At 35.4% G+C, this 25,897-nt stretch overlaps 1 protein-coding gene across 5 annotated transcripts in view; it reads left to right on the forward strand.

Moving 5' to 3' along the window:
• SPOCK3 (SPARC (osteonectin), cwcv and kazal like domains proteoglycan 3) overlaps window positions 1-25,897 on the forward strand; it is a 706,138-nt gene that overhangs the window by 477,080 nt on the left and 203,161 nt on the right. For all 5 annotated transcript variants that reach the window (XM_027866933.1, XM_027866928.1, XM_027866929.1 and 2 more), the window contains one exon: window positions 1,974-2,088. In XM_027866933.1, coding sequence (XP_027722734.1) covers window positions 1,974-2,088 — 115 coding nt within the window. The remainder of the gene's footprint in view (window positions 1-1,973; window positions 2,089-25,897) is intronic.

The following is a 25,897-nucleotide window of genomic DNA, read 5'->3' on the forward strand; positions in this document are numbered from 1 at the left end:
TACTGAGAGAAGGAGAAAGGGAGAAGTAGAATGGGGTAAATTATCTACCATAAAAAAGGCAAGAAAAAACTTTTACAGTAAAGGGGGGAAGGAACGGGGAATGGAAATGAGTGAATCTTACTCTCATTGGATTTGGCTTAAGGAGGGAATAATATACACAACCAATTGGGTATAGAAATATATCTTACCCTACTGGAAAACAGGGGGGAAGGGGATAAGAGAAGGGTGAATGATAGAAGGGTGGGCAGATTGAGGTAGGGATTAATCAGAAGCAAACATTTTTTGAGGAGGGACAAGGTCAAAGGAGAAAACAAAATAAATGAAAGGGTGGGATATGATGGAGGTAAATAGTCTTTTACAACATGACTATTATGGAAATTGTTTGCATGATTACACATATATAACCTATATCAAATTGATTGCCTCCTCAATGAGGGTGGCTGGGAAGGAAGGGAAGGATTTGGAAGATTTGGAACTCAAAGTTTTAAAAATGAATGTTAAAAACTGTTTGGTTTTTTTATTCATGCAAATGGGAATTAAGATACACAGGCAAAGGTGTATAGAAATCTATCCTGACCTACAAGAAAATAGAAAGGAAAGGGGTGATAAAAGGGAGGGTAGATTGGGGGAAGGGGTATTCAGAATTCACATAGTCTTAGTGTTGGAGATTGGAGAGATGAATAGAAAATTTGGAATTTAAAATCTTGTGGTAGTGAATGTTGAAAACTAAAAATAAATTAATTAATAAAAAATAAGCCAAGGCATGCCCTCCTTTTTTTTTTGTTTTTTGTTGTTTGTTGTTTGGTTTTTTGGCTAGGCAATGGGGTTACGTGACTTGCCCAGGTTCACACAGCTAGTAAGTGTTATGTGTCTGAGGGCAGATTTGAACTCAGGTCTTCCTGAATCCAGCACTGGTGCTCTATCCACTGTGCCACCTAGCTGGCCCTTGCCCCTTTTAATAAAAAAAAATCAAACTCAAAGGGGAAAATCCTTAGGGTTGCTGGGCAAAAGAAAAACAGTTACTATTTATGTTCACTCATAACCAAGAAGGCCCAAAAATGAACCATTAAGCAGTGCTTGGACAGGGACCTATTGTTGTCTAATCAGTGAGATCCAGAGTGAGTTAGATTTAAGGCTTGGTCTTTGAGAAAGAAATCTAGCCAGTAAACCCCAAGTTAACTAGATAGATTTCAGGCATCAAAATTTACCTTCTTTTGGGCACAGTACCCTCTGGTATGGGCATGATACCAGAGAAGAGGAGAGGAGAGGAACTGTTATGAACTGGAGATATGATAACAAGGAAACAAAACCATCCTTGCCCTGAAGATTTTATGCCAATTAGAGAAGATAACACATATAAAGGAGCTCCAGTTAGAAGTGTGAAAGTGTGTATTGTCTGGTTATGACTTTATTATTTGGATTAATTTTTATACAACATCATCACCATCATCAAGATGAATTAGAATTCAACCAGCCCATCAAAGAGTTTACAGACTTATAGAGCAGATGATATATGTACACAAATAACTGTAATACAAATGAGAATGTACCTACTTGTGAGAAGACTACACAAATGCAATGACTAGACTTATCTGTATCCTTTCTAATTATGAGACTGTGTTGATTCAGTATGATGTTAGGAATAATTAAACTTAATTTAAGAACAATTATTGTTTGACTATTTGAGAACAGTCAACTTAAGAACAATTGCAGAAGCCTGTATGATTTCCCCATAAATACATCTAGTTCTTATCAGGCAGTTGGTAAGCCACAGTTGCTGCCTGTGGTTATGACATCAGTAGAACAATTGTAAGTAATATGTATGCTTTTTGTTTAGAGATATTGGAGATACAGACAAGTTTTCAAATTTTGTGTTTACTGAACACTGTATTGAATAAGGATTCAAAGCTTCTGTACTAAAATTTCATGACTTGAATCTGTAACACAAATCATTATTTTCTCTCTTACTACAGTGCAAGCTAGATTATCAAGCGTGTGTCTTAGGAAAACAGATCTCAGTCAAGTGTGAAAGACGGTGCCCTTGTCCTTCAAATAAATCCACAACTGTAGTCAGAAATGAAAAGAGAGGTAAGTAATGAAGATTTATGTTTTTTTTTTTCTTTAAGAAAGTGATGCAGAATGGAAATATGAGCTTACTCATCACAGATGGTGATGTATTATTTTAAAATTGATTCTAGTAAGATGCATTATTTTGCAACAAATTATGAGTAATCACATTTCCTACAATAATATATATGTATATATACATACATTATACACACATTACCAAGTTGTAATATTCTATAATTCAATTAAATGACTTGCTTTGTGTTCTTGTATTTATAATTGCTGCCAACGATATTTATATTCAAATTTGTCACTAGTAGAATGGCTGTATGTAAGTCTTTTTCTTCCTTACTTATTGTGTAAAAACAAAGAAAAAGGAAAGGGTTACTTGAATCATTCTTTTGGAAATTTGTAAAATCAATGTGTGATTGACACCAATAGTTTCTTTTTGAAAAGAAGGAGATCAGAGAGAAAAGTAGTGATGAAACATGTTAGGTGCTTATCTTGTAATGTATACACAGATAATAATGGTACGCTTGCTTTGGGCAACACTTTTCTTGCTATTAATTTAAAAAAAATTTTTTTTAAATTTAAATTAATATTTTCTTTTTCTCCCTACTCTCTCTCATTTAAAAAGTCAAATGAACAATCTTTTATTAGGTACTTACTATTTGTGTCAGGCACTGGGTATAAAATTCAAATAAAAAGAAAGACAGTCCCTGCCCTCAAGGAGGGCATTCTAAAGGGAATAGGAAGAAAAGCAGGAGGTTGGGGGAAGATAGAATGTGAAGGTACCAGAGCAGGAGCTTAATGGAGAAAGAAGTAAGGAGCAGAGCCCTGGAATGAAGATATCAAATAAGCTGCTCTAGACACTTCCTATAAATGGCATTTCTTGGAGGAGCTGATCAAACAGAGATAGAGACAGACAAGGCAGAGGGATCTTACAGGATGAGAAGGCCACAGGAAAAGAGACATCTTATGAGGTGGCAAGGCTACAGGAGGATGATGGAGAAAGAAGTCTGGAGAGTCAGGAGTGGAGAAGATGAAGTGAACAGAAAAGTAAAACAAAAATGTTGTAACAAATATGTGTCATCAACTAAAACAAATCTTTGGTTGTCCATGTCCAAAACATATATGTCATATTCTGCAACCTGAGACCCTCACCCCTCTTATGAGAAATTTGTAGTATACTTTATCCTTTGTCCTCTGGAATTTTCAAAAAAAACTGACTGTACTATGAGAATTCATAAGTCTTTCCAAATCATTTAACTTTCTAGTGTTGTTAGTTTATATAGCATTTTCCTGGTTTTGCTCATTTTACTGAGTCAGTTCATACAGTTCTCCCCAAGTTTCTCAGAAACTATCACTCCATTTTTTCTTATGGCACAATAGTATTCCATTACAATCATATCCCATAATTTTCAGGCATTACCCAATTGATGTGCACCCTTTTAATTTCCAGTTTTTACTTTCACAAAAATAGCTGCTATGAATCTTGCTATTAGTTTAAACCCCTTTGTAGAATTCAAGGGAAGGAACAATGAATGTACAAAATTGGAAGATTGTGAGTCAGTTGAAGAAGTAATACTAGGAGAAGAGGAGGGTAAATATAACTTCTATTAAACAGACTACTCCAAACTCTCTAACTCTCTCAGTTTCCTGTTTACTTAGTTCTTATTCTCTAAGCTCTCTTTTATCAGCCTTAATTTTTCATTTAATTACTTCTTTGGAAAGTGTATTTTAATTTGTCCGTTTGTTTCCTATGTCATTTGTGTTTTTTTTTCTTCCTGTTTCTGTTTTCCTAGATATGAGATCTAAACTGGGGGGGAAAAAGAGAAAAAAAAGTAAAAATAATGATACTGAGGGTTGTTCTTTATTTTTTGTGTGTGTCATGAAATGCCATAGCCAAAGAACTTCCTACCTAGAGCCCTACCTTTTGGTGTTCAACCACCCTTTGTTAGAAGAGTTGGTCTTCCAAGAGAAGACATAGTCTGTCACTGGGATGATACTTAACGTTTTTCTAGGTTGATAGAGTCTATACTCTGATGGAATAGCTTTTAAGACACCAGGGTCCCCACCATTAATACTGAAACATCAGAATAACATTTCATTGGATGACAGTTTGCTACAATTTTTAATACAGAACTCATGTGTGATGTGTGTATGTATACTCTATTCATTTTTTTTCAAATTGTTATTCATCCTTATACTTATTTCTTATGTTTCAGGAATATGCATTGAGGACTTTTGTGACAATGAGAATATAGATAAATATTTTTTGAGGGAGAGGAAGGAAAGAGCATACTAAACTCTTAATTTCAAGTTAAATTTCCTTATAAAGAATTCAGTGAAAATGTCTACAATTGCAAATGATGGGTAATGACTGGTGGAATGACTTGAGAAGCACTCTGAGGAGGTTGATAGAGCTGTATTCAAGTATTTCTTCTTCCTGAAGAGATGGTGTGATTTAGTGGCTAGAATACCAATTGAGAACTCAGAAAGCCCTGGGTTCAAATTCTATCTGCAAACATTATTAGACATGGGTCCATGGGCAAGTCATTTAATCCCTCCAAACCTATCAGGCAGCACTTAAGTCAGGCTTAAATCACACATTGTGATCTTTGATCTTCATGGGTGGAAGGAATTCCTTACACTGCCAAAACCTTTCTAAAATTTAAATCTCTCTCTCTCTCTCTCTCTCTCTCTCTCTCTCTCTCTCTCTCTCTCTCTCTTCATTCTGAATTTTATTCCAATAATTCCTCCCTAATGTCTTTCACCCTTATTTAGTAATATTCCTCATCTCCTGAACCTACAAAAAGACAGAATGAAACAAATTTCCAGGCAAAGATAGCCTGGATGGTTGATCAGAAAGGTATATCATGCCAGGTGGGGAGAGGAGCACAGTGCAGTGTAGGGGCACAGGCTTCAGCGATCTTGGAGCAGACCTCAGAGGACTGAATCATGGGCAGCTGTGGTAGTTTCCAGACTTCTCAACCCACGAATGCCAAAGACAACTTAGAAGGTCTGTGGGAAAAGTCTGTGACTGCGGTGAGAGAAGGAGAGAGGTCTCAGCCGCCCCAGGGGCCATGGCTGTTTCCTGAGCTTCCAGCCCACAGGCTGAGGGGGAATCGAGTGGCTGATCAGAGGGGGATGGAAAGGCTCTCTTAGCCAGTGCTGACACAGGAATCTCTTGCTTTACTGGTGCTTGGATCTGGGTCACAGTTCTGAGGGGCGGTCCTGGGGCAAGGAGGAGCACTGGCATGGTGGAGCTTGTTGTGGTAGTGGAGAGGAAACACCTTGACTCTTATCATAGGACCTTGGAAGAACTGAAAATTTTCAGGTCCCTAGAAGTATCTCTGAAAACAGCTGTACAAACCCCCCCAAAGCTTGGGACAGTACATTCTCCACATTGAAAGAAGACTTTTACCTTAACAATGAGTTTAAAACTCAAGTAATTGGCTGTGATCATAAGTAAGTAGTGCAAAAAGAATCAGACTATATTATCTTACTTTGGTGACAAAGAAGATCAAAACATACAACCAGAAGAAGACAACAAAGCCAAAGCTCCTACATCCAAAGCCTCTAAGAAGAATATGAATTAATCACAGGCCTTGGAAGAACTCAAAAGGGATTTTGAGAAGCAAGTAAGAGAAGTAGAGGAAAAACTGAGAGTTTTGCAAGAAAATCATGAAAAACAAGTCAACAGCTTGCTAAAGGAGAACCAAAAAAATATTGAATAACACCTTAAAAAATAGCCTAACCCAAATGGCAAAAGAGATCCAAAAAACCAATGAGGAAAAGAATGCCCTAAAAAGCAAAGTTGGTCAAATGGAAAAGGAAGTCCAAAAGATTACTAAAGAAAATACTTCATAAAAATTTGATCGGAGCAATTGGAAACTAGTGACTTTGTAGGAAATAAACACACTGTATAACAAATCCAGAAGAATGAAAAATTAAAAAACAATATGAAATATCTCATTGGAAAAACAACTGACCTGGAAAATAGATCTGGGAGAGAGAATTTAAAAATCATTGGACTTTCTGAAAGCCATGATCAAAAAGAGAGCCTAGACATCATCTTTTAAAAAAAAAATTATCCAGGAAAACTGTCCTGATATTTTAGAACTAGAGGGCAAAATAGAAATTGAAAGAATCCACCGATCACCACCTGAAAGAGATCCTCAAAGGAAAACTCCAAGGAATATTGTAGCCAAATTGCAGAGTTCCCAGGTGAAGGAGAAAATATTACAAGAAGCCAGAAATAAACAATTAAAGATCTGTGGAAACACAATCAGGATAACACAAGATTTAGCTGCTGCTACATTAAGGCACCACAGGGCATGGAATATAATATTCTGGAGGGCAAAGGAGATAGGATTACAACCAAGAATCACCTACCCAGCAAAACTGAGTATAATCCTTCAGGGGAAAAAATGGTCATTCAGTGACATAGAGGACTTTCAAGCATTCTTGATGAAAAGACCAGAGCTGAATAGAAAATTTGATTTTCAAATACAAGATGCAAGTGGAACATGAAGAGGTAAATGGGAAAGAGAAAATCATAAGAGACTTATTATGATTGAACTCTTTACATTCCTACATGGAAAGATGATATTTGTAACTCCTGAGACCTTTGTCAGTATTAAGGTAGTTGCAGGGGAAAAAATTGTATGTACATATATATATATATATAGACATAGATAAATACATAGATAGATAGGTAGATAGATAGATAGATAGATAGATAGATAGATAGATAGATAGATAGATGGATGGATAGATAGAGGGCACAGGGGGAGTTGAAAATGAAGGGGTCATATCTGGAGAATAAAATTAAGGGGTGAGAGAGGATTATACTAGGAGAAGGAGAAAGGGAGAGGTAGAATGAGATAAATTATCTCACAAAAAACAAAAAAACAAAAAAAGTCTCTTACAGTGGAGGGCAAATGGGGAAAGGTGAGAGGGAATGAGTGAATCTTATTCTCATAGGATTTGACTTAAGGAGGGAATAACATACACACTCAATTCAGTATAGGAATCTGTCTTACCCTACAGGAAAATAGGGAGGGGGAAGGGGACAAGAGAGTAGGGAGATGATAGAGAGGAGGGCATATTGTGAAAGGGGGTAATCAGAAGCAAGTACTTCTGTTGAGGGTCAGGGTCAAAAGAAAGAATAGAAAAATGGGGGGGTGGGATAGGATTAAGCAAAATAGAGTTAGTTTTTCACAGCATGTCTACTGTGGAAGTGTTTTGCATAACTGCACATATATTACCTATATTTAGTTGCTTGCCTTCTCAATGAGGGTGGGTGGGGAGGGAGGAAGGGAGAAAATTTGGAACCCAAAGTTTTAAAAACACATGTTTAAAAAAATGTTTTCACATGCAACTGGGAAATAAGAAATACAGGAAATAGGGTACAGAAACCCATCCTGCGCTACAGGAAAATTGAAGGGGAAGGGGATAAGAGAAGGGCAGAGAGAGAGAAGGGAAGACAGACTAGGGGAATGGGTATTCAGAATGCATGCCATATTGGGGTAGGGGGAGGGGCGAGATGGGGTGAAAATTTGGAACTCAAAATCTTGTGGAAGTATATGTTGAAAACAAAAAAAAATTACCATTAAAAAAAAACATCAGTGAGAAGGGAAAAGAAGAAAAGAGAAAGAACAGCATGAACAGGTGAGAAAAAGGATGGAAAGAAAAAGAAAGATAGTAATTATGATTGTGAATGTAAATGGGATGAACTCTCCAATAAAAACTCTCCAATAAAATGGAAGCACATAGTGGAATGGATTAAAAACCATAATCCTACAATATGTTGAATGAAACACATTTGAAAAAGAGTGACACATACAGGGTAAAAGTAAAAGGCTGGAGCAGAATATATTATCCTTCAGCTGAAGAATAAAAAGCAGGGGTAGCAATCTTGATCTCAGACAAAGCAAAAGCAAAAATAGATCTTATCAAAAGATATAAGGAAGGAAACTACATCCCGCTAAAAGTCACCATAGAAAATGAAGTAGTATCATTATTAAACATATATACACCAAGTGGTATAGCATTGAAATTCTTAGAAGAGAATACAGAGTTACAGGAAGAAATAGATAGCGAAACTTTACTAGTGGGGAACTCAACCTCCTCCTCTCTGAACTAGATAAATCTTACCACAAAATAAACAAGAAAGAAGTTAAGGAGGTCAATAGAATATTAACAAAGTTAGGTATGATAGACCTCTGGAGAAAACTGAATGGGGATAGAAAGGAATATACTTTTTTTCTCAGTGGTACATGGCAAATACACAAAAATTGACCATGAACTAGGGCATAAACCCTCACAATCCAATACCAAAAGGCAAAAATATTTATTGCATCCTTTTCAGATCATGATGCAAAAAAAATTATATGCAATAAAGGGCAATGGAAAGATAGACTAAAAAATAATTATAAACTAAGTAATCTAATCCTAAAAAATGATTGGGTCAAACAACAAATCACAGAAACAATCAATAACTTTATTCAGGAGAATGAAAATAATGAGACAACACCCAAAACTTATGGGATGCAGTGAAAGCAATTCTTAGGGGAAGTTTTATATCTCTAAATGCTTACATAAATAAAATAGAGAAAGAGGAGATCAATGAATTGAGCAAGAAACTAAAAAAAAACTAGAAAAAGAACAAATTAAAAATCCTCAGTTAAACACCAAATTAGAAATATTGAAAAACAAAGGAAAAATTAAGAAAATTGAAATTAAGAAAACTATTGATCTTATAAATAAAACTAAGAGCTGGTTTAGGAAAAAAAGAAATAAAATAGATAAACTTTTGGTTAATTTAATTAAAAAAAGAAAGAGAAAAGCAAATTACTACTACTGAAAATGAAAAGGGTGAATCCACCACCAAGGAAGAGGAAATTAAAACAATAATTAGGAACTGTTTTGACCAACTGTATGCCAATAAATTTGACTATTTTAGTGAAATTGATAAATATTTACAAAAATATACATTGCCCAGATTAATAGAAGGGGAAGTAAAATACTTAAATAACCTTATCTCAGAAAAAAGAAATTGAACAAACCATTGATGAACCCCTTAGGAAAAATCTCCAGGGCCAGATGGATTTACAAGTGAATTCTATCAAATCTTTAAAGAACAATTAATTCCAATACTATATAGACTATTTGGTAAAATAGGTGAAGAAGGGGTGTTACCAAATTCCTTTTATGAAACAAATATGGTGCTGATACCTAAATTGAGAAGAGTCAAAACAAAGAAAATTATAGACCAATTTACCAAATGAATATAAATGCAAGAATTTAAAATAAAATATTAGCAAATAGATTACAACACCTTATCACAAGAATAATATACTATGACCAGGTAGGATTTATACCAGCAATGCAAGGCTGGTTCAATATTGGGAAAATTATCAGCATAATTGATCATATCACCACCAAAAATAACAGAAACCACTTCATCATCTCAATAGATGTAGAAAAAGTTTTTGACAAAATACAACACCCATTCCTATTAAAAATACTAGAGAGCATAGGAATAAATGGAGTCTTCCTTAAAATAATAGATAGCATCTACCTACAACCTTCAGCAAGCATCATATGTAATCAGGATAATCTAGAAGCATTTCCAATAAGATGGGAGGTGAAACAAGAATGTCCATTATCACCACTGTTGTTCAATATTGTACTGGAAACATTAGCTTTAGCAATAAGAGAAGAAAAAGAAATTGAAGGTATTAGAGTAAGTAATGAAAAAACAAAGCTATCACTCTTTGCAGATGATATGATGATATACTTGGAGAGTCCTAGAGAATCAAGGAAAATACTACTTGAAATAATAAACAACTTTAGCAAAGTTACAGGCTATAAAAAAGACCTACACAAAGCACTGGTATTTTTTTTAGGCAATTATTTGCCCAGGGTCACACAGCTAGTAAGTGTCAAGTGTTTGGTCTGAGGCTAGATTTGAACTCAGGTCCTCCTGACTTCAGGGCCAGTGCTCTATTCACTGTACTACCTAGCTGCCCCTGGCATTTCTATATACTGCTAACAAAGCCCAACAGCAAGAGATAGAAAGAGAAATTCCATTTAAACTTACCATAGACATTATAAAATATTTAGAAGTCTGTCTCCCAAAACAAACCCAGGAACCATATGACTCAAAGACCCCAGCTTCTGATATAAGAACTCATTCTTTGACAAAAACTGGGGCGACTAGGTGGCACAGTGGATAGAGCACTGGCCCTGAAGTCAGGAGGACCTGAGTTCAAATCCAGCCTCAGACCAAACACTTGACACTTACTAGCTGTGTGACCTTGGGCAAATCATTTAACCCCGATTGCCTCACACAAAGAAAAAGACAAAAAGTCCCTGGAAAACTGGAAAAAAAAATATGGCAGAAACTGGGCTTAGAGCAAAACCTCACACCATATACCCAAATAAAATCAAAATGAGTTCATAATTTATATATAAAGGCTGATACTGTAAGCAAACTGGGAGAGCAAGGAATCATTTTCATGTCAAATCTAAGGAGAAGGGAAGAATTTATGACCAAACAGCAGATAGAGAATATTATGAAATGCAATATGGATAATTCTGATTACATTAAATTAAAAAGATTTTCATAAACAAAACAAGATTAGAAGGCAATCAGAAAGCTAGGGAATAATTTTACAAGCATCATTTCTGAAATAGGCTTCATTTCTAAAATATATAGAGAAATGAGTCAAATTTATAAGAATACAATTTTTTTCCCCAATTGATAGATGGTCAAAGGATATGAACAGGCTGTTTTCAGAGTAAGGAATTAAAGCTATCTATAGTCATATGAAAATATATTCTAAATGACTATTGATTAGAGAAATGCAAATCAAAACAACTTTGAGCTACCCCATCACACCTATTAAATTGTCTAACATAACAAAAGGGGAAAATTATAAATGTTGGTGTATATTATTCCCTCTTTGAGCCAATACTGATGAGAGTAAGGTTCAATAAAGCCTCATTGTCCAACCTCCCATCATTCCTTCCACTGTTGTGCCTCTTTATGTGAAATAATGTATCCCATTCTACCTCTCCCCTCTTTATGTACCCATTATACTCTTTTTCCTCATTCCTTAATATTTTTTTATGTCATTCCCTCAAATTGACCTTATGTTTGTGCCCTCGGTGTATATATATATATATATTTTCCCCTTTTTACTTCTTTGCCTTTTACTTCTTTATTCTTCTCTTGGGTCTTTATATTGGATGTCACATTTTTGGTTTAATTCTGGTGTTCTCCTTATGAAAGCTTGAAATCCTTCTATTTCATTGAATAAACATGTTTCTCCTGATGTGTTATATTTAATTTTTCTGGGTAAGTGATTCTTGGTTGTAGTCCTAGTTTCTTTGCCTTCCAGAATATCACATTCCATGACTTCCAATCTTTTAATTTCGTAGTTGCCAAGTCCTATATAATCCTGATTGTGACTCCCAGATATTTGAATTGTTTCTTTATGGCAATTTGCATTTTTTCATTGACTGATAGTTTTGAAATTTGGATATAATGTTCCTTGAAGTTTTTTTGTTTGTTTGTTTATTTGTTTGTTTTGTTTTGATTTTGGAATCTCTTTCCTGAGGTGATCAGTGGATTCTTTAAATGCCTGTTTTGCAGTCTGGTTCCAGAATTTTAGGGCAGTTTCCATTGATAATTTATTTAAAGATGCTTTCAAGGTCCTTCTTTTGATTATGGATTTCAAGTAGTCTGATGATTCTAATATCGTCTCTCCTGGATCTATTTTCTAGATCAATTGTTTTTTTTATTGTTGTTGTTGTTTTTGTTGTTGTTGTTGTTGTTTATTGCTCATATCTTTTTTTCCTGCCTTCTTCCTTTCTTTTAAATTTGACTTCTACTATTACGATGGAAAGGTCTCTGTCTCAGGCTTCTTATACCAATGACTGCAAACACTGGCTGTTTATATTATGCTGTGCTGATGTTGCACTGAGGCCCAAAGGGGACCCTTTGTCTGGTGCTCTGTTCAAGGTGTGGAGTTGGGGGTTACTGGCACTGTTGGAGGCCATCAGGGTCTGGCAGCTTACCTGGTGATGAGGTGGGGTCCTGGTGGTGGTCTGTGACATGTGCTGAGACCCAGGTTTGTTTGTTTGTTTTGTTTTGTTTTGTCTCATTTTGCTTTTTGTATTTCTCAGGGCTTTACAAAGCCCACAGAGATCTGGCCACACAAGGGTGCCCATTTGCTTTGGGCTGTGCTGAAGTACATGGAGGTTTGGCCCTTGGAGGATGTCTCAAGTAGAGATCTGCCTGTTCATGGTAACCAGCTCAGTGCTGGAGTCTGCCAGTTCCCCTGGTGTTTGCCTTCTCCACCAGCCTGGGGTTCAAGATCTCCCTCTACTTTGCTAAGGTGTTGTGTGCTGCTGGCTTGCTGAGACATTCCCTTTTTACCTGTGGTACTGCTGTACCACACTCCCTTTTTACCTGAGTGAGATAGACCTTTCTTGTTGATTCTTCAAGTCTCCCAGGCTAAAAGAAAGCTCCATCCCATCTTTCTGCTTTCTCTACTATTCTAGGATTTGCTATGGGTTACTATTTTATGGTTATTTGGTGGTGAATATGGGTGAGCTGCAGTGATTTACTGCAACCTCTGTCATCTTCACTCCCAGACTGTCCCAAAATATTTACTCTTCCATTACAAAAGTTCATTTTTTAAAAAATAGATTACTTTCTAAAATGAAATTTTATTCTTTAGTGAAAATTTCAAATTCAAAATGATTTTCAAAGAAAAAGTATAAAACTACTGGCTAAATTTAGATTTTGTGCACTTAAAAATATCATATTGGTAAGTTTTGTGGGTTTTTTTTTACATCGTTCACCTGAGTGAACTACCTCTTCCAGATGATACTCTCCCTTGTAATGAAGGAAAAAATAAGTAAAAACAATTAGAATAGTGAGTTTATCTGACAATATGCAATGTGCTTAAATACCCTAGTTTTCCCCACATCTCCCATGATGCTGGGGTATATTTCATTATCTGTTCTTTGAGACCATCACTGTTTTATTTGTTTATTTATTCGTTATTCAGATAATGTGACTCAATGTGACTTCCTTTTAGTGATGTTTTGATTTTCAATGCTGGGGTCATTATGTTTATCCATAGATTGCTTTAATTTGTAAGAACATTGAGAAATAAAATTAATATAAAGTAGGAAAGACACTGGCTAATCACACCTGTCAATATGAATTAATTTTAGCCAGTAAGTTAAAAAAATCACTTAAGTTTTTCATAGATAGTGGTAGTCTAATCATGACTACATTTATATAACATCAATTTCAGCCTTTATTGAACTATAGGCAAGTTCAAAGATAACATTTATATTAGACATTGACTTATTTTTATTCAAATCATATCTAAAATACAGTGGTCAAGCTTGACATTCATAAAATGCTTATTTGGAATAATATTTCTTTTTAAAACCATTGCAGACAATGATGCAATAGAAAAAAATATTGCACTGCTCTCTATGGCTTCCTTTCTATTTTAGGCATAGCAGCTCTCTGGGCCTTTTTCCTCATTGTTATAATTGGTAAGTGGAGTAGACAGTCTCTCAAACTGATATGGCACTATGATTCTACTCTTCATGAAATAAAAAAAACATTTTAATAACTTATATTTAGAATAATTACCACATTTTATATAGAAGTTCAGAAGCTGAAGTTTAAAGAAGGGTGTTTTCAGTTTTTAAAGGATATATCAATTTTTATGAGAAGTAGCGGCCATCCTACTAGGATGGCCAAAGTTCAAGTCCTGTTTTTAAGAAAGAAAGAAGATACACACACACACACACACACACACACACACACACACACATGTAGGGAGGGAGGGAGCTGTGTGATCCTGGGTAAAGCATTGGTCTTGGAAACTGTAAGAGTCTAAGTTGCAGATAAAGTAACCCCCTGAAATGTTAGAAGAAGTTCCTCCTCAGGAGTTTGCTATAAATGAAATCACAGCTCTAGTCCTATTCCCAGTCCTATCCATTTACATGGCATTCTTCAGAAAGGCAGAGTGGGAAGGAAGAGAGAAAATGGCAGTGAGGATTTTCAAAAGAAGACATATTAAATCAAATCAGTTTCTGTACTGGAAATATGTCACATCTCTTGACTGAATTTGCCTCTATAAATGGGAAGTTTTACTCATCTGTATGGCCTGAGGTCAAATTTCCCTCAAATATATCAGGCAGCAGTCATTTTCAAAAATAGGCTAGAAATGCTATTTGCTGAGGTTTCTCTCTCCCTTGATGTTTTACTCTAACTTTCACCACTTCCTCTAGAATTCAATAACACATAACAATCACCAACACAACTTGTTGCAAAGATTGCTGAGGTGCTATTTTCCCACTTATTGGTACAGCAGTAAGGCATATTGTTGTTCTATTTGTCAGTCTTTCTTATTTCAGTCATTTGATTTTATTCTTTCACACAAATGTAATACTTAAAATAATTTACAAGATAATAATTTGTTTAAAATTTCTTTTTTTTAAATTAAGTTACTCATTTTTAGTTTTCAACATTCACTTCCACAAGCTTTTGTTTAAAATTTTCTCACCTTTCCTCCCTCTTCCTTCCCCAAGATGGCATGCAACCTGATATAGGCTCTACATATACATTCCTATTAAAAACATTTTGACATCAGTCATGTTGTTAAGAAGAATTAGAACCAATTAGAAGGAACCATGAGAAAGAAGAAACAAAATGGAAGAAAAAAAGAGCAAATAGTATGCTTTGAGCTGCATTCAGACTCCATATTTCTTTCTCTGGAAGTGGATAGCAGTTTCCATCATGAGTCTTGTGGAGATGTCTTAAACCTTGGCATTTCTGTAAAAAGCAGAGCCTATCAAAATTAGTCATCACACAAAGTGGCTATTACTGTGTAAAATGTTCTCCAGGTTCTGCTCACTTCACTCAGCACCAGTCCATACAAGACTTTACAGCTTTTTCTGACGTCCACCTGCTCATCATTTCTTATAGCACATTAGTATTCCATTACATTCATATACCACAACTTGTTCAGCCATTCCCCAATTGATGGACTTCCTCTCAATTTCCAATTCTTTACCACCACAGAAAGAGCTGCTACAAATATTTTTGTACATATGGGTCCTTTCAATTTTTATGATGTCTTTCAGATACAGACCTAGAAGTGGTATTGCTGGGTTAAAGGATATGCACATTTTTATAGCCCTTTGGGCATAGTTCCAAATTGCTCTCCAATATGGTTTTATGCATTCACAATTCCACCAACAATGCATTAGTGTTGCAATTTTCCCACATTTCCAACATTTATCATTGTCCTGTTTTGTCATGTTAGCCAGTCTGATAGGTGTGATGTTCTCAGAGTCATTTTGATTTACATGTCTCTAATCAATAGTGACTTAGAATATTTTATATGGCTATAGATAGCTTTAATTTCTTCATCTGAAAACTGCTTGTTCATATCCTTTGACCATTTATCAATTGGGTCATTCCCCTCGTATTCTTTTAAATTTGACTCTGTTCTCTACATATTTTAGAAATGAGGCCCTTATCAGAAACACTCATAAAAATTATTTCCCACTTTTCTGCTTCCCCTAATGTTGGTTGCATTGGCTTTGTTTGTGCAAAAACTTCTCAATTTAATGTACTCAAAATTATCCATTTTGCATCATACATTCTTGTGTTCTCCATAAATCTGACAGGTAAACTATTCCTTTCTCTCCCAGTTTGCTTATAGTATCAGCCTTTATATCTAAATCATCTACCCATTTTGACTTTATTTTGGTATATGGTGAAACATGTTGGTTTCTGCCATACTATTTTCCAATTTTCCCAGCAGTTTTTATCAAATATTGAGTTCTTATCCCAGAAGATGGGTTTTTTGGGTTAATCAAACAGTAGATTACTGAAGTCATTGACTATTGTGCATTGTGTACCTAATTCCACTGATTCATCATTCTATTTCTTAGCCAGCACCATGTAGTTCTGATGATTGCTCTGTTATAATACCATTTAATATCTGGGTCACCTTCCCTAGCATTTCTTTTCATTAGTTCCCTTCATATTCTGGATGTTTTGTTCTTCTAGAGAAATCTTGTTATTATTTTTTTCTACCTCTATAAAGTATTGTTTGGCATTTTGATTGGTATGGCACTGAGTAAGTAAATAAATACATGATGTCAATAGGAAATTTAAATGGAATTTTTCTTTCTATCTTTTGCTGTTTTGCTTTGTTGGTAATATATAGAAATGCCAACAATTTATATAGGTTTATTTTATGTACTGCAATTCTGGTAAATTTGTTTATTTCAAGTAGTTGTTTACTTGATTCTTTTTGTATCCTATGCAAAGAGGGATGGCTTTGTTCCTTCTATGCCTATTCTAATTTCTTCAATTTCTTTTTCTTCTCTTATTACTAAAGATAACATTTCTAGTACCATACTGAATAACAGTGGTGATAGTGGACATCCTTGTTTCACCCCTGATATTATTGGAAATGCTTCTAGTTTATCCCCGCTTGCTGATGGTTTTAGGTAGATGCTACTTATCACTTTAAGGAAGACTCCATTTATTCCTATGCTTTCTAGTGTTTTGTTTTGTTTTGTTTTGTTTTTTAAATAGGAATGGAAGTTGTATTATGTCAAAAGCTTTTTCTGCATCTATTGAGATAATCATGTAGTTTCTCTTGCTTTTATTGTTTATGTTATCAATTAAGCTGATAGTTTTCCTAATATTGAACCAACCTTGCATTCCTGGTGTAAATACTACCTGGTCATAGTGTATTGTTCTTGTGATGAGTTGTTTTATTTTTTTTCTCATTTTGTTTTATTTTATTTTATTTTATTTGCTAACATTTTATTTAAAATTTTTGCTTCTACATTCATTAGGGAAATTGGTCTATAATGTTCTTTCTCTGTTTTGACTCTTCCTGGTTTAGGTATAAGCACCATATTTATATCATATAAAGAATTTTGTAGGACTCCTTCACTATTTTCCCAAATAGTCTATATACTATAGGAATTAGCTGTTCTTTAAATGTTTTATAGAGTTTGCTTGTAAATCCACTGGCCTTGGAGATTTTTTTCCTAGGGAGTTCATTGATGGCTTGTTCAATTTCTTTTTATGGGATGGGCTTATTTAAATATTTTACTTCCTCTTCTGTTAATTTGGACAATTTATATTTGTGTAAATATTCATCCATTTCACTAAGATTGTCAAATTTATTGACATACAGTTGAGCAAGATATTTCCTAATTACTAATTTAATTTCCCCTTCATTGGTGGTGAATTCACCCTTTTCATTTTTGATACAGGTAATTTGGTTTTCTTCTTTCCTTTTTTAAATCAAATTAACCAAATGTTTATCTATTTTATTTTATTTTTATAAAACCAGCTCTTAGTTTTGTTTATTAGTTCAATAGTTTTGTTAATTTCAAATTTTTTAAATCTCTTCTTTGGTTTTCAGTATTTCTAATTTGATATTTAATTGGTGATTTTTAATTTGTTCTTTTTCTAGCTTATTTTCATTGCATGCCAAATTCATTGATCTCTTCTTTATTTTATTCATGTAAGCATTTTGAGATATAAAACTTTTCTTATGAATCGATTTTGCTCGATCCAATAAGTTTTGATATGTTGTGTCATTATTGTCATTTTCTTGGATGAAGTAATTGATTGTTTCTATGATTTGTTGTTTGACCCACTCATTCTTTAGAATTAGATTATTTAGGATACAATTAATCTTTAGTTTACCTTTCCATGGCCCTTTATTATATATAAATTTTATTGCACCATGATTGGTGAAGGATGCATTTAATATTTCTGCCTTTCTGCATTGGATTGTGAGGTTTTTTTGCCCTAATACATGGTCATTTTTTTTCTGTAGGTACCATGTGCTGCTGAGAAAAATGTATATTCCTTTCTATCCCCATTCAGATTTCTCCAAAGGTCTACCATATCTAACTTTTCTAAAATTCTATTTACCTCTTTACTTTCTTTCTTTCTATTTTGTGGATAAATTTATCTAGTTCAGAGAGGGGGAGGTTGAGTTCCCCACTAGTAAAGTTTCGCTATCTATTTCTTCCTGTGACTCCCTGAACTTCTCTAAGAATTTCAATGTTATACCACTTGATGCATATATGTTTATTAATGATATTACTTCATTGTCTATGGTGACTTTTAGGAGGGTATAGTTTCCTTCCTTATCTCTTTTAATTTGATGTATTTTTGTTTTAGCTCTGTCTAAGATCAGGATTGCCACCCTTGCTTTTCTTTCCTTTTCTTTTTTTTTTAACTTCAGCTGAAGCATAATATATTATACTCCAGCCTTTTGACTTTACTCTGTTTGTATCACTCTGTTTCAAATGTATTTCTTATAAACATATTGTAGAATTATGATTTTAAGCCATTCTTTCATTTTATGGGAGAGTTCATCCCATTCACAGTTATGATTACTTTCTCTTGACCCTGCCCCCCCTTTTATGATTTTTTCATCCTTTTCTCACTTTCCCTAAACATTAGAGTTTTGCTTTTGACCACCATCTCCCTCAATCTGCCCTCCTTCTATCAGCCCCTTCCCTTTTCTTTCCCCTTTCCCCTACTACTGCCTCTATGGCAAATTACATTTCTATACCTAACTGGGTAAGTTTTTCCCTCCATGAGCCAAATATCAATGAGAGTAAAGTTTAAACAATGTTCATCTCCTTCCCTTCAATCTCTCTATTGTAAGATGTCTTTGTGCCTCTTCATATTATGTAATATACCCTTTTCTGCCTCATCCTTTCCTCTTCTCCCATTTCAGTTCTTTTGCACTACTTCATTAGGTTTTTTATCACCACATCAACATCAACTTAAACCCACCCCCTTTGTCTATTTATATCCCTTATAAATATCATAATGAAGAAACAATTCTCAAGAGGTGTAAGTATCATCTTCCCATGTAGGTACATAAAAACTTTCCCATTATTGAATAGCATACTTTTTTTCTTCCTGTACAATTTACCTTTTAATTCCTCTCTTAAGTCTTGTATTTGAAAATCAAATTTTTCATTGAGCTCTGGTATTTTCATCAGGAAAGTCTGAAAGTCCTCTATTTCCTTGAATGTACATCTCCTCCCCTGAAAGATTATGCTCAATTTTGCTGGGTAGTTGATCCTTGATTGTAATCCAAGCTCCTTTGCCTCACAGTATATCATATTCCAAACCCTCAGATCTTTTAATGTAGAAGCTACAAGGTCCTGCGTAGTCTTAACTGTGGTTCCACAATATTTGAATTGTTTCTTTTTGGCTGCTTGCCAAATCCAATGAGAATAAGATTCACTCATTCCTTCTCACCTTCCCCCATTTCCTCTCCACTGTAAAAGTCTTTTCTTGTCTATTTTATGTGAGATAATTTACCCCATTCCACCTCTCCCTTTCTCCTTCCCCCAGTATAATCCTCTCTCAACCCTTAATTTTATTCTCCAGATATCACTCCTTCAGGGTAAGTTGAAGAACTTACCCTGTGCCATCTATCTATCTATCTACCTATCTATCTATCTATCTATCTATCTATCTATCTATCTATCTATCTATCTATCTATTTATCTATCTATCTATCTATATACATAAGTATATTTTTCCCCTCCAACTACTCTAATACTGATAAAGAACTTATGAGTTACAAATATCATCTTTCCATGCAGAATGGAAACAGTACAACCTTAATAAGTCTCTTATGATTTCTCTTTCCTGTTTACCTCTTCATGTTTCTCTTGAGTAGTATCCGAAAGTCAAACTTTCTATTCAGTTCTGATCTTTTCATCAAGAATGCTTGAAAGTGCTCTATTTTACTGACTGTCCATTTTCCCCCCGAAGGATTATGCTCAGTTTTGCTGGGTAGGTGATTCTTGGTTGTAATCCTATCTCCTTTGTCCTCCAGAATATTGTATTCTAAGCCCTGTGGTCCCTTAATGTAGAAGCTGCTAAATCTTGTGTTATCCTGATTGAGTTTCCACAATAATTGAATTGTTTTTTTGTTTTGTTTTGTGTTTTTCCTAGTTGCTGGCAATATTTTCTCCTTGACCTGGGAACTCTGGAATTTGGTTGTAATATTCCTAGGAGTTTTCCTTTGGGGATCCCTTTCAAGACGTGATCAGTGAATTTTTTCAATTATTATTTTGCCCTCTGGTTCTAAAATACTGGGCAGTTTTCCCTGATAATTTCTTGAAAGATGATGTCTAAGCTCTTTTTTTGATCATGGCTTTCAGATAGTATAATAATTTTTAAATTCTCTCTCCTAGATCTATTTTCCAGGTCAGTTATTTTTCCAATGAGATATTTCACATTGTTTTCTATTTTTTCATTCTCTTGAATTTATTTTACAGTTTCTTGATTTCTCATAAAGTCATTAGCTTCCAATTTCTCCATTCTGATTTTTTCCTTTTCCTTTTCCCTTTGGTGAATTTTGCTTTTGAAGACATTCTTCTCCTCATTGCCTTTTTGGACCTCTTTTGCGATTTGGGTTAGATTATTTTTAAGGTGTTATTTTCTTCAGCATTTCTTTGGGTCCCTTTAGCACCCTGTTGTCTTGTTTTTCATGATTTTCTTGCATCACTCTCAGTTTTTCTTCTACTTCTCTTACTTGCTTCTCAAAATTCTTTTTGATGTCTTCCATGGCTTGAGGTCAATTCATATTTTTCTTGGAGGCTTTAGATTTAGGAGCTTTAACTTTATTGTCTTCTTCTGGTTGTATGTTTTGATCTTTGTCACAAAGTAGGATTCTATGGTCTGACTCTTTTTGCACTACTTGCTCATGATCCCAGACAATTACTTGAATTATAAACTTTTTATTAAGGTAGGGCTCTGCTTCCAGTGTGGAGAATGTACTGTCCCAAGCTTTGGGAATTTCATACAGCTGTTTTTACTTTTATTTTATTTTCATTTTAATTTTTAACATATGTTTTTAAAACTTTGGATTACAAATTTTCTACCTTCCTCCCTCCCCACCCACCCTCGTTGAAAAGGCAAGCATCTTGATAGAGGTTATAGATGAGTAGTCATGGAAACCACTTTCATAGTAGTCATGTTCTGAAAAGCTAAGTATATTTCCCTTCACCCTATCCCACCCCCCAATTATTCTATTCTCTCTTTTGACCCTGTCCCTCCTCAGAAGTGTTGGCTTCTGATTATCCCCTCCCCCAATATGCTCTCTCCTCTATCAAGCCCCTGCTCTCTTCTCCCCTTCCCCTCTTATTTTCCTGTAGGGTAAGATATGTTTCCATACCCCATTGTGTATGTTATTCCCTCCTTAAGCCAAATCCCATGAGAATAATATTCACTCATTCCCCCTCACTTTCCCCCATTTCCCCTTCACTTTAAAAGCCTTTTCTTTTCTGTTTCATGTGAGATAATTTACCCTATTCTACCTCTCCCTTTCTCTTTCTCCCAGTATAATCCTCTCTCACCCCTTAATTTTATTTTCCAGATATCACCCCTTAATCTTTGACTAACCCTGTGCCCTCTATCTATCTATCTATCCATACATGTAACTTTTTTTCCCCTCCCACTACCCTAATACTGACAAAGGACTCATGAGTTACAAATACCATCTTTCCCTGCATGAATGTAAACAGTTCAACCTTAATAAGTCTCTTATGATTTCTCTTCCCTATTTGCCTCTTCCATGTTTCTCTTGAGTCTTGCATTTGAAAGTCAAATTTTCTATTCAGTTCTCGTCTTTTCCTCAGGAATACTTGAAAGTCCCCTATTTCACTGAATAACCATTTTTTACCCTGAAGGATTATACTCTGTTTTATTGGGTCGGTGATTCTTGGTCATAATCCTATCTCCTTTGTCCTCCAGAATATCATACTCCCTGCCCTCTGATCTCTTATTGTAGAAGTTGCTAAATCTTGTGTTACCCTGATTGTGTTTCCACAATACTTGAATTGTTTCTTTCTGACTGCCTGTAATATTTTCTCCTTGACCTGGGAATTCTGCCATTTGGCTGTGATATTCCTAGGAGGTTTCCTTTGGGGATCTCTTTCAGGAGGTGATTGGTGGATTCTTTCAATTTCTATTTTGCCCTCTGGTTCTAGAATAACAGGGCAGTTTTCCTTGATAATTTCTTGAAAGATGATGTCTAGGCTATTTTTTTGATCCTGGCTTTCAGATAGTCCAATAATTTTTAAGTTCTCTCTCCTGGATCTATTTTCCAGGTCAGTTGTTTTTCCAATGAGATATTTCACATACTCTTCTATTATTTTTTTCATTCTTTTGGATTAGTTTTACAATGCCTTGATTTCTCATATAGTCACTAGCTTCCAATTGCTCTATTCTAATATTTAAGGAAGCATTTTCTTCAGTAATTGTTTGGACTTTCTTTTCCATTTTACCAATTTTGTTTTTTAGGGCATTCTTCTCCTCATTGACTTTTTGGAACTCTTTTGCCATTTGGGTTAGGCTATTTTTAAGGTATTATTTTCTTCAGTAGTTTTTCTTTTTGGGTCTCCTTTAGCATCACTCTCAGTTTTTCCTCTACTTCTCTTACTTGTTTCTCAAAATCCCTTTTGAGTTCTTCCATGACCTATGAGCAATTCATATTTTTCTTGGAGGTTTTGGATGTAGGAGCTTTGGCTTTGTTATCTTCTTCTGGTTTTATGTTTTGATATTATTTTCCCCAAAGTAAGATAATATATTCTGACTCTTTTTGAGATGTTTGCTCATCATCTCAGCCAATTATTTGAGTTATAAACAATTTGTTAATGTAGGGGTCTGTTTCCAGTGTGGAGAATGTACTGTTTCAAGCTTCAGGGGTTTGTACAACTGTTTTCAGAGATACTTCTAGGGACCTGGAAATTTTCAGTTCTTCCACAGTGCTATGATAAGGGGTGAGGTGTTTACTCCTTTCCTGGCCTGTGCTCTGGTCTATTAGTGACCACACACATTCTTTGCTATCTTGGAACTGTTAGGAAGATTTCCTACTACAAATTCCACCATTCCAGTTCTCCTCCTCACCCCAGGACCACCACCCAGAACTGTGACCCAGATTCAAGCATGTGCAAAGCAAGAGAATCCTTAACCAGCAAAGAGATCTCTGCAATCTCCTTCTGATCAGCCACTCAATTCCCCCTCAGTCTGTGGGCCAGAACCTATGGAAGCAGGTGACACACTGAGGCTGAGCTCGGGGACCAGGGCTGAGACCATGCTTCTCTGTCATAGCAGATACAGACTTTCCTACTGACCTTCTAAGTTGTCTTTGGCATTCATGGGTTGAGAAGTCTGTAAACTGCCATAACTGCCTGAGATTCAGTCCTCTGAGGTTTGCACCAGGTTCACGGAGGCCTGTGAGTCCATGCTGAATTGTGCTCCTCTCCCAACCCAATGCAATATACCTTTCTGACCAAACATCCAGGTTGTCTTGGGCTGGAAATTTGTTTCACTCTGTCTTTTTGTGGGTTCTGCTGCTTTAGAATTTGTGTAGAGACATTTTCTACAGGTATTTGGAGGGATTTGGGGGAGAGCTCAAGGAAGTCATAGCTTTTACTCTGCCATCTTGGCTCCTCCCCCAAATTCTAATTTTTAATAAATTGTTTTCTTCAGTTAACTTTTGTACCACCTTTTCCAATTGTCCCCTTTTACTTTATAGGGAGTTTTTCTCTCCAGTAAATTTTTGTGCCTCCTTTTCCATTTGGTCAATTCTACTTTTTAAGGAGTTGTTTTCTTCACTGTACTTTTTTTCCATTTTGTCAACTGCATTTTTAAAGGAATTGTTCAATTTTTCTTCTACCTCTCTTATTTGACTTTTAAAATCCTTCTTGAAGTCTTCCAAGAAGGTATTTTGTGTTTGAGACCAGTTCATGTTCCCCTCTGAGGTTTCAAATGTGAGTATATTGACAATGTTATCCTCTCCTGAATTTAGGTTTTATCTTCCCTGTCACCAAAACACTTCTCTAGAGTCATTGTTTTTCTATGTTCCTTTTTACTCATGTTGTTCGCCTTTTTTCTGCCTTTTAAAATTGATCTCTATTTCACAGGATTACTGTTCCAGGGTTTTTGTGCTGTGGGCTAGGGGTCTGGTTATTAGTTTTCTGAGGTGGATCTTGCCACTGGCTTGCTGGGCTACCTTCCTTCCTGTGCTGGTCCACTTCAGCCACAGCAAAAGGGACCTTTCCTGTTAATCCTCCTAGCTTCCCAAGCTAAGAGACTTGTTGCACCTCATCTTTCTGCTGGCTCCACTATTTCAGTATTTTTTCCTGGGGGCAATATTCTCTGAGTTTCTCAAGGTCAATAAGGAAGGGTGAGAGGGACTTACTGTTTATTCCACCACCTTTTCTCCCTGAAGTCAAAATAGGTTAGTTTGAAACATGCAGTTTGTAGCCTAATAGGTCCAGGAGCAGCCACTGCCACTGTCACCACTGTTATTGCTGCAGATTCAGTAACTTCCAAGGCCTACTCCTGGTTTGCAAAGGCTGAAGTTATATTGGCATACCTTGAAGTTCTGCACTGGACTAGGCTTCTCTCTGACTCAGTTCAGACAGGCCCCTCCTGCTTACCTTTTAAGTTGTCTATGGCATCTGTGGGCTGACCACTGTGGCTGGATGTACTTCTCTAAAGCTGGTGCAATACAGCTTTCTTGTAGACCTTCCATGTTGCCTTTGGCTGGAAATCTGCCTCACTCTTTCTTTGTGGGTTGTGCTACTCTAGAATTTGTTTAGAGTCACTTTTTAGAAGTATTTGAAGGAGTTTAGAGAGAGCTTAGGTGAGTCCCTGCTTTTACTCAGCCATCTTGGCTCCAACTTCTCAAGATGATATTTTTTTTAAACCAGCTTAGTGATTTTGTTTTATTGTTTCTGGCCCTGTTATTTTGTGTGCCTACAACAAGCGATACCCAATCTGCCACTGCAGATTGGCAGACTCTAAGTGAGTCTCTATGTGGTTATAATAGCCCTAGAGAGTTTCCTAGGATCCTGAGAAGTTAAGGGATTTGGCCAGAGTGGAAAATCAGCTATGTGTCAGAGGTAAAACTTGAAGGAAGAGCTTCCTAACTCCAAAGAGAACTTGCTATCCAGTGTGACATAATGATGGTCAACAACTTCAATAGCCATCTATATGTATATAATCTAATGTAATGTAATGTAATGTAATGTAATATAATATAATATAAATAAAACATATATTATAACATAAAATATATCTAATAATGTATAACCTACTAAAAAGCATCTTGACTAACAAAAGTATGACATTCTCTAAGGTAAATTGAGTCATCAGCAATTTAAAATAAAATAAAAATAGGGGCAGGTACATAGTCATAGGATGGGGCTATATGAGTGGACATATCAGATTCTCTTCCATTATATTCTGGTATACTTTACATATCCTCCCTCTGCATTCCCACCAATGACCTGATGTCTATTATATCTATGTGAAAAATCCACTTTATTTTATATTATTGTTAGCATTATGGTTTAATCATAGTCATTTGTATTGAAGTTCACATTCAGCTTAGGTTTTTTGAAAGGGGACATCTCTTTTCTTTATGCACACATACATACATACATACATACATACATATATATGTATATATATATACATATATATATATATAATTTAAAGGAAAGAACATTAATCACCATAAAACAAGATTATTTTGTTCTTAATATTCTTCTAAAAGTGCAGACTATTTAAATATATTACCCAAGTACCAACCTTAGGCTGGTATTAAAAGCTCTCCTTCATGTGGCTCTATCACTGTTTGGAATTGTGTTTTACATTACAGCTCTTTAGCCACTCTATGTACTAGCCAAACTG

This window comes from Vombatus ursinus, unplaced genomic scaffold (assembly GCF_900497805.2).
Source record: "Vombatus ursinus unplaced genomic scaffold, bare-nosed wombat genome assembly UNPS02014784.1, whole genome shotgun sequence".
NCBI classification, from domain to species: domain Eukaryota; kingdom Metazoa; phylum Chordata; class Mammalia; order Diprotodontia; family Vombatidae; genus Vombatus; species Vombatus ursinus.